Source organism: Loa loa (genome assembly GCF_000183805.2).
Source record: "Loa loa unplaced genomic scaffold supercont3.214, whole genome shotgun sequence".
Taxonomy (NCBI): Eukaryota; Metazoa; Nematoda; class Chromadorea; order Rhabditida; family Onchocercidae; genus Loa; species Loa loa.
Genome location: NW_018108394.1, coordinates 76,761 through 83,648, shown reverse-complemented (window position 1 = coordinate 83,648; position 6,888 = coordinate 76,761). Strand labels below are relative to the sequence as shown.

Here is a 6,888-nt window from a genome sequence, read left to right as displayed (position 1 = left end):
CCGTATCATTAATCACATGCATGTTGTTTTTATTTGATAGTCTATCGGTTTGTTGTTAGTTTTTTCTTTTTAACGGTAAATTATCATTTGTGCTCAACTTATTATAATATTCTAAACTTTACATTTTCAGAATTTATGATTCTATTTTGTTGAAATTGTAAATTCCTCCATTGTCTGAATTTTACCCATCTACAGCTACGGTAGTCTCTTGCTTAAGTGTACTTAACTTTTTTTTTCGGACTTTGCTAAACTATTCCTAATCTAGGAAAAAAACTAAATTTTTCTCTGACATCATAATCAAAGGTTCAAAGGTCATTATCATCCTCCTTCTTTTTTATTGAATAACCATTAATATTAACTACTGTTTGATTTATTTTCCACCAATATTTTCATATCCTGAATGTTGCCTCTCAACTTCTTGTACTCTCAGGTGGATGATATAGAAATACAATTTAATTTTTGCCTAATTTCTTTTTTTCTCACATAAGATATTAAACGTTTACGTAATATCAAATAGAAAGATGAGCAAACTGTATCTGTTATTTGAAAAGTATTTGCTAAAAGTTTTAGCTGTTATCATTGATGATAGCATGAACTACAAATATCAGTTCAGGATTTGTTTAAAACCATAACCTATTATGGCAGGTATGCTAATGAGTACAATGAAGTGATGATATTTTGGAGCCTTCATAGTCGTTTTAATTATATTTAGAAGTTAACCAGCCAATTATGTATTCATTTTAATTAGATTATCTTTATTGTTTAAGAAAGGTTTATTTATCATGACTCACATGAGATATTTAATGGTATATCGAACCCAAATTTTTGAGTTTAATTTAATCTCATAATTTAATTTCGGCAATCATCACAATGGACATTTTCTTATAACTTTTCACTTTTCTAACAAAATTTTCCAGTTTTCCTCATCAATCCTCTTCTCTCTGAAATTATTTCCATCATTTCCTATTCCGTTATCTAAAAATTATTTCCATTTTTCTTCTTTCGCCTTCTTCCTCATTATCTCGGAATCATTCACACAGTTCCTCTTTCAACTTTCCAACTATTCAGACTATTTGCATATTTTTAAATTGTCAAAAATTGTGTTGTCAACTAAGAAATATAAATATCATCACATTTCAGGAAAAATGCCTAAAAGCTTAAGCGATGATTTGGAAGAAGGTGAAATATGTGACGATGAGGAAATTGTTATTAAACAATCTAATATTGCCGAATATTCGAATAAAGCAATCAGTGAACGAACAAATTTGACAGCGGAGTGCTTCCAATCCTCATATCTTGTCGGTAGTGGATCACTGTGTTCGAACAACAATTTAGAAATTCCTTATAAATCGGTTGTATCTTCCGAAATAAATGATGATTATCTACAAGTGAATAGTGATGAGGAAGAAAAGAAAGCAGAGGAAGACAAATGTGAAGATTTTCTTTGTTATGAAGTGGATGAGGAAGATAACGAGGAGTGTTTTCTGCATCACAAGATAATGGATATGGATGAGTCGGAAGACGAATTAAAGGTTACAAATTTCCAAGGTATGGTGGAATTCTTTTTTCTTCCACTTTTTTTGACATTATTAGGGAAATTGAATGTGAAATTTAATTGCATATTTGGATTTTAAAGTAATACATCTAACAGTAGCAACCAACATCTCTATATCAAATTCCGCTTTCAATGATTATAATATAATTTGAAAGTAAAGTTCAAAAAACTTGATTTTTATTTTGAGTAGCAGGAATAATAGCAGTTCATGCCTAAACGTCAAACGATTTTTGTTTGCCGAATTGCTATGCGAAATGCAGGAAGAATAGATAAGAGGGTTAAAGTAGCTTTGTTGAATAGTACTAAACATCCAGTACTACTTTGTAATTGGAACATTATCGCTTTTCCTTTAATGTTATAGAGGCTTTATCTGAAGCTATACCGGAAATTTGCACGAACCATTTACTTTTGCTAAGAGTCAGGAAAGGCAAAGCACTTTTTATTCTTTTTTTCTTTGTGTCTTATTTACTTCGCAACACTTTGCTATACTTCGAATAAAAATTGCTTGCTGCATAAGCTTTGATATTTCTACCTTTGTCATTCAAAATGGTTAAATTTCCTAACCAATGTCTTCTTTCAGGATTGCCATATCACAATGTTTCAGCAAAGATTTATGTACTACCTTATCAGCTGATAATTTTGCGGAAGTCTATAAATTTCAGATGAATTGGTGGAGTATCAGTCCAATTCAGACGACGAATTGGATTACGATGATAAGGATAATAGTGATTTTTCCGACGAAATTGTTTGCAGTGAAGGAATTATTGCAGCAAACGAATTCCACTCAAAGATGGCAGCATTGGCTATGGACACGGAAGGTGGAATAGATAGGAATGTGACAGCAAATGAAGATGAAATGCGAACAAATTTAACGGAAGAAGTGCCAGTTGACGACAGCTGGATTTTCCATTCATTAGGTTTGCTGTCATCGTGCTCAAAAAAAAAAGAAAGAAATAAAGAAATAGCTTGAAAAATGTTCTATTTGTTTCAACTAATTCCTCATCAGCTTAATGATGATGAGGTACTTCAGCATAGTTATTCGTTCAAATAATGTGGAGCTTAAGGTAATTCTTTGGGAATAACTTAAGAGAGTTTTGGGTACTTGTTATTGTACTTGAAATTATCTACGAAATGACAATTCCCTATGCGAATGGCTGTTTCAAAATATAGTGACGGATGTCACGATTTAGATGAAACACCAAGGATAGTTGTGCGGGGTAATGAGACAATGGACTCATGTATGCTACCAGAATCAGAGGGGATTTTAAAAGAGCAGCAAGCAGAAATGGATCTTTCCAAATTCGAAGTTATGATTGATGTAACCGTGCCTGGACATCTAAATTGTAGGTTTTCTCAAAAATGATCATCCAAATCGGTTCAATCGTTTATCCATTCATTTATTACTAGATTTGATGTTTCATTTCCTTCTTTCTTTTCTATTCTGTCCTCTTTTTTTTCCATTTATATTAGTTTTTTGCGGTATTTCCTAAACTGTATTCTACCACTTCATTTCGCACGGTTTTACAGGCGCCGATACTGAAACAATGGATGTTGTAAGGGATGAAAAGCCGATGTTGTATGAAGGATCAAATATTTATGCAAAACAAATCGTTGAATTAGAGAGGAAATTTGCCGAAGAGAAAGAAAATTATGTGCGCAATATGTATTCTCTACTGGTAACAGCGCGTGCACAAATTGAAACTCTCAAGAAGGAAAATAAGAAGCTTGAAATGAAGTAATTTTATCCATGTGATTAAAAGCGAAATAGCTAATATTCGGAAAGTTTCCGAAGTAGGCATTGCTATTTTTGAAACTAAATAACGGTTTTTATTTGAAGAATTAGATTTCAAGTGACATATTATGTGCTAGTACCTTTGATACTCTTATTTTTCATAGCTTAATTGCTAGTTTTAGTCGCCATGGTATTCTATTTTGGAACCAATATATTTCTAAGAGATGTGGATTTTTTCTATAGTACCTTCTAATAGCTCCAGTTTTTCTGATTCACATCATGTTGACATCAGTATGCTTTGAAACTTTCCGGCTTTCGTCAGTCGAGCTTTGGCTTGTTTACTTATTTTTTAAAGGCATGGTGAAGACAGTGGAAATATCTTTCCATTTACATCGACCTTACTTGAGCCAAAACTTTATTTGAAAATGTCAAACTTATTTGAAAATGAACAGGCATATTGTATTAGTAAGCGTAAGGGCTATTATAGCTATTTCCTAAAGGTTATTTTTTTAAAAATTATTCTTGTCAAAACACTAACGTAATGGTAATATAACTTACTATAGAACGAATGTGGGATATTTATTCATACTACAGGTGTAGCAGTTTTGCTTCATATCGATTATCCCACATTCACCCTATATAGTAAGTATCATACGCGTTGATTAGTTGTCTTTGGAAGTTTATTTATTGCTTTTTAGGCAAAAAAACAAATGTGTTGATCAAAATGATTTACGGAGAAAGAAAAAGAAATATATTGGTCAAAATGATTTACAGATTGCAAGGAAACTGTGCGATGAGTTGTCCTAAATGCAAACATCAGATATGCATAAGAAATAATTCACTGAAACCAAAATATATCAAAGTACTGAGAGGACGTTTTGCAATCGAAATGTTGTTCGATAATTTGGCAAAAATGGAGGAATGGCTCGCAGCGAATTATCTAGATGTTAATCCGGATGAATTACCGGTAGTGCTGGAGTTGCCGCGGAAACCGACACTTACTTCTACAAACAGTCTTCTTGCTCCCAAAACAGTATGTTGCACATCAAAGAATGTTTAACGATAAATGTTTTAGAAAGTATATAGTGCTGTTATGTTAACAGTTAATAAGGAGATCCTGACTTTTTTGCATCGAATAAATCCGAAATTTTGGATAATGTTGGGATCTGAAATGAAGCGACTCAGATTAACGAATATATGATAACGGGATTAGGAAATAGCAGTGGAAAAAAATGAACACCTCTTTCAGCTTCCTGAAATTTAGGATAGTGATTTTGTTATTTCTCTTCAAAATTTTAATGCTTGATGAACTACAGAACTCATTTAATAATCGTCGAAATACGGATAAAGTCGCCCCGACCTCATCAACTGTTTCCCAGAATCCAGGGAGCGTACATCCAGTAGCAACGCGACAAAATATGGAATTAGCTAGAGCTTCTAGCAATTTCAGTAGTGAGTTATAATTCAAAAATATTTCTTCAAGGCCCAAGTCTAAAAATACATTTTTCTAATTAAAGGTTCAATGTGGGTTATATTTTTTTACATCTCTGAAATAAAAAAGATTGGCGGGTTTTCGATGAATGAGTTGATGAATTCATTTCAGAACATTATGCGAAGCAACATGAAAAGTTAAATCATATGACACGAGATGAAAAGGAGCAAGAGAGGGTCAATTCGAGTACTCCATACGATTCTTGTGGTAAACGGGAAAAACGATCACATGCAAGAAAACGATCAGGGTCGGATAAATACGAAGAGCAACAGCGTAATCGTATCCTGTCGACGTATCCATCACCTGATAGATCGTTTGACCATGATCAGCGGCAGCGTTCCAGCTTTTCTAAGTCACGCAGTCACCATAGATCACGTCTGAATACGAAGTTAAACGTTACGAACTGCATGACATCCACGTCAGATCGCAAACTGACAGACCGGAAAGATCAACCTACAACAATAAATAATTTTGGGAATCGATTTGAATCCCGAAGTCCTTCTAGAGAGTATTGTAGACGACCAGTTAAGTCGCCGGTGTGTAACAGACCAGTTAAAAAAAGTTCTTATCAGAATTGTCGGAATTATTCAAGATCAAATCGAACAGGAAGAAGCGTGGAACAAAAACGGATATGACTAATTAATTTCAAGTAGAGTCGGTAAGACTGTTGCATAAGTAGCATATATAAAGTAGGATGAGCTAAATGGCACTATCCGCCTAGGTTTACAAGTCTTTCCCTTCTTTTTTTCCACACTTTAATCTGTTATCTTGTGATAGCTTAACATTTCACATGTGTCTGCAGAGCTTTTTCATTCGATTGTTAGACATCTATATAATTTCAAAGTTTTTAATTTTGCATTACTTCCTTCTTAATTATTTACCCCTTATTTTTTTATTTCCTTGTTCATTTGTTCTATTTCTTTTTATCATTATTTATTCTTTATTTATTTTTTTCCAATTTTCTTGTTCACTTATTGTTCTGTTGTATTATTCTATTCTATTACCTTCATTTTGTTCCGATTTGCTCATTGTTTCTGTTGTATTATTCTATTCTATTACCTTCATTTGTTCCAATTTGCTCATTATTTCTGTTGTATTATTCTATTCTATTACCTTCATTTGTTCTGATCTATTCAGTATAAAAAGAATTTGGAAACTGGATTGTTTCAAAGGTAACTTTAAATGATTTTTCGTGGAATACTGAAACGTTATATTTACGCTCGTCGATTTCCTAGTCATAAATTTCTCAGCTTATCCAAAATTGATTTCGTCTATCCTTAGAAAACTATTCTACATGAACTACGGAAATGTTAAATTCAAATCTGTAAATATCTTGAGGGAATATTAATTTTTCCTTCGTTATGTCTTCCTTATTGTGCTGAAATTGGAAATTATTTTTCGAACATTTCTGGTCATCTTCCTTGTCATTTGACATTTTGATGGTTCGTAAATTTCTTGATTGCTATTTCATTCATTGTAGAGTAAATCTATAATCGATAAAATCTTTTCAGCTCCATAAACATTTGCTTGAATGATCTATTCCGAATATAACTTTTTTCAGGGGAATAAACATGTTAAAGAATTCATATTCTTAAAGGTATAACATATAAGGTATTTAGACGACAATGTAAGATTTATTTGACGGCACATTTGCGAAAGTACATAGAATTTCTGGTACGAGTTGCATATAACATGAATTCAGAGGAATGATATATGCAAATAATGGCCAGTATATAAATGAAAGTTCTTTTACAACTATAGCATATGTAAGTGATTCTTTTACAACAAATACGCAAGTTGGAGAATTCAGTTTAAAGGTCGTAAAATTAGCAAGATTCATGTGAATGAAGCAAATAATTATAAGGAATTGATGAAATTACTCATCGGTGATATTAGTTTAATCCAACGTCACAGAGGACACATTTTGAGTAGTTACTATAAAATTAAACCTAATTACAGACTATTAAAGACTAAAGATGGGCGAATAACTTTATAACTGTTATATAAACACACATACGCACATACACACACACACGCACACACACATACATACATACATATACATACACATACACACACACACACATATACACACTCACACACACATAC

At 32.6% G+C, this 6,888-nt stretch overlaps 1 protein-coding gene across 1 annotated transcript; it reads left to right on the top strand.

Moving 5' to 3' along the window:
* Positions 1–1,145: 1,145 nt before the first annotated feature.
* LOAG_11342 (hypothetical protein) lies at positions 1,146–5,414 on the top strand (the record flags this gene model as incomplete). Its single annotated transcript, XM_003146863.1, has 7 exons — positions 1,146–1,548; positions 2,218–2,472; positions 2,746–2,898; positions 3,083–3,290; positions 4,062–4,320; positions 4,604–4,739; positions 4,891–5,414. 7 exons carry the CDS (start codon positions 1,146–1,148, stop codon positions 5,412–5,414), a joined length of 1,938 nt encoding a protein of 645 aa, XP_003146911.1.
* Between the last annotated feature and the right edge of the window lie 1,474 nt (positions 5,415–6,888).